This window comes from Cynara cardunculus, assembly GCF_001531365.2.
Source record: "Cynara cardunculus var. scolymus isolate 2C chromosome LG 3, CcrdV1, whole genome shotgun sequence".
Lineage (NCBI taxonomy): Eukaryota > Viridiplantae > Streptophyta > Magnoliopsida > Asterales > Asteraceae > Cynara > Cynara cardunculus.
This window is the reverse complement of record NC_037530.1, coordinates 7413401-7415846: the sequence shown is the minus strand read 5'-3', so window position 1 is coordinate 7415846 and position 2446 is coordinate 7413401. Positions and strand designations below refer to the sequence as shown.

Genomic DNA, 2446 nt, shown 5'->3' with positions numbered 1-2446 from the left:
TATGAGATTCCCATATTAGTTACAATTTCTCTTTTCTTGATATCAAAGTTTAATTGTTTGGATACAAATTTAACAAGAAGGTAAATATCTTATTTCCTTATAAATTTGTAACTTGTGGATCAAAAACCGATATTATAAAATATTCATCATATGAATATCATAAATACAAGTTTAAGTTGATAAAAGACCGATATTATAAAACATTCATTATATGAATATCATAAATAAATTTGAATAAAATGGGTTCCAAATGTCATTTTTCATACTTGAAGAACCATTATGTCTAATATGAAAAAGTTGGGGTGAAAAGCGAAACTGTACCTATATATAAACCACTCTCCAGCCACCAAGACTTTCAAACCCCAACCCCCGATCCTTCTCATAAGCAAATTTCCAAAAAACGAAAAAAGAACTTCCAGAGAGATGGGATCAGAAGCAAGAGGCAAACTTTGTGGGGAGGAGTTCGAAGATATGCTACCAAAAATGGCAGAAAAGTTGGGAGGTGAAGGCCTAATTAAAGAGCTCTGCAACGGGTTCGATTTGTTGATGGATAAAGACAAAGGCGTGATCACTTTTGAAAGCTTGAAGTACAACTCTTCATTGCTTGGATTGCAAGATTTACGAGACGACGAATTAATGAGCATGTTAAAAGAAGGCGATTATGATGGCGATCACGCTCTCAATCAAATGGAGTTTTGTGTGTTGATGTTTCGGTTAAGCCCCGAGTTGATGACAGAATCCAAGGCGTTACTTGATCAAGTTTTGCAACAAGAATTCGGGTCAAATTAACGTCGATGTTTTTTATTAGTAATTTCAAGTTTGTGGTATTCTTGTCGTTAGAATGTTCAATAAATTATGACATATTGCACCATTGGTAAATGACTATATATAAAAATATATTGTACTTTAAACACAAATTATATTGAAGTTTAATTAATATATCTAACAAATGCTATTTTGCCTATTTCATTTTATCAAAATTCCTAACATGTTATTGGATGTCTTATAATATAAACATTACAAATTTCTAGCCATACATGATTATATCGAATCCATATCAGGGACGGACCCAGAAATTTTTTTAAACGGTAGCACCACTTGACCATAAGAAAAAAAATATAGGAAATTTTTTTCAAACGATGCCAACGTTTGACTAAGAAAATGACACTAACATGATTCAAACTTGGTTGTGGGGTAGAATTGGGGTTCTCTTCCTCATCTCCATCACCGCCGCCGCATCCTCTGGTTTTCCGGCGTCTTCTTGCTTCTTCTCACCACCTTCATGATGATATGGCAGCACCATTCTTTGAATTTTATAAAAAATACGGTAGCACCTTCCGAAACGATACGGTAGCACCGTTAACAAACCTAAAAATTTTACCCTTCGGAGGCGAAATAATACGGTGGCACGTGCCACCGTATGCTCCCATACAGGTCCGCCCCTGATCCATATATATAATATAATATATTACAATATTGGCGAGAAAGGAAAAATATTTTGTTCTTAATTTTTAATTTCTATGAAGCATCTTTTGTTTTGTAGAAATCACTTAAATTAAACAAAAATCTCTGTCAAAGTTTGACCATGCTAACTAGCTAGGGAACACATTAAAACACATGCACATACCCGTTGTATAAAGTATATATATATATATATATATATATATATATATAATATGTATATATATATAATATGTATATATATATAATATGTATATATATATATTATATGTATTGTGTTCTAATTAAATGAAGAATTAATGTGAGAAACGTAAGAAATGATCTTCATCATTCGATGCACATTAATATGAGATGAACCGTGATGCATTAGATCAATCTCCTTATTAAACGCAATTAATGAGTGAGTTTAAGATTAAAGGTGATCAAGGGCTAAATCGTTTCTTATGTTTCTCACCTTGACTATCCTTTTCACATATATATATATACACACACACACACACACTAAGGGTTGGGTTCCGGTGAAAATGAATATTATAGTGAGAAAGTAAGAAGCGATTTCCACCTTGGATCAATTCTAATTTAATGTCAACAATAATGAGAAAAGGTTCACCGAGATGCATCAGATCAATTCCCTTCTAAAATGCAATTCATTAATGGACATGAGATTAAAAGTCATCAATGATTCAAATATCTTCTTACACTTCTCACCTTAACTTTCCTTCTCACACGATCCTTTGCCTATTATAATATGTATATACAAGTTGGATTTCGGTGAGAATGTGAGTTAAGGTGATAAACATAAGAATGGATCTCCACCCTTGTATGCACATTAAGATGTGTTGATCCTCTCTCTCATTGATTTGTTGATAATCCCTTTTTCCTTTCGATGTATTTATGTATCTGTAATTTCAGTTCCAGCGATCATACACTGAGCTTGTTCAGTGATCGCTGATGAACTTGTTTTGAAATTCATTCAGAGACAACG

At 32.9% G+C, this 2446-nt stretch overlaps 1 protein-coding gene across 1 annotated transcript; it reads left to right on the top strand.

The window, feature by feature from the left end:
* The first annotated feature begins 423 nt into the window (after window positions 1-423).
* Window positions 424-792, top strand: LOC112510443 (calcium-binding protein PBP1-like). The gene has a single exon (XM_025115863.1). It carries the CDS (start codon window positions 424-426, stop codon window positions 787-789), a length of 366 nt encoding a protein of 121 aa, XP_024971631.1. The 3' UTR covers window positions 790-792.
* Window positions 793-2446: the final 1654 nt, after the last annotated feature.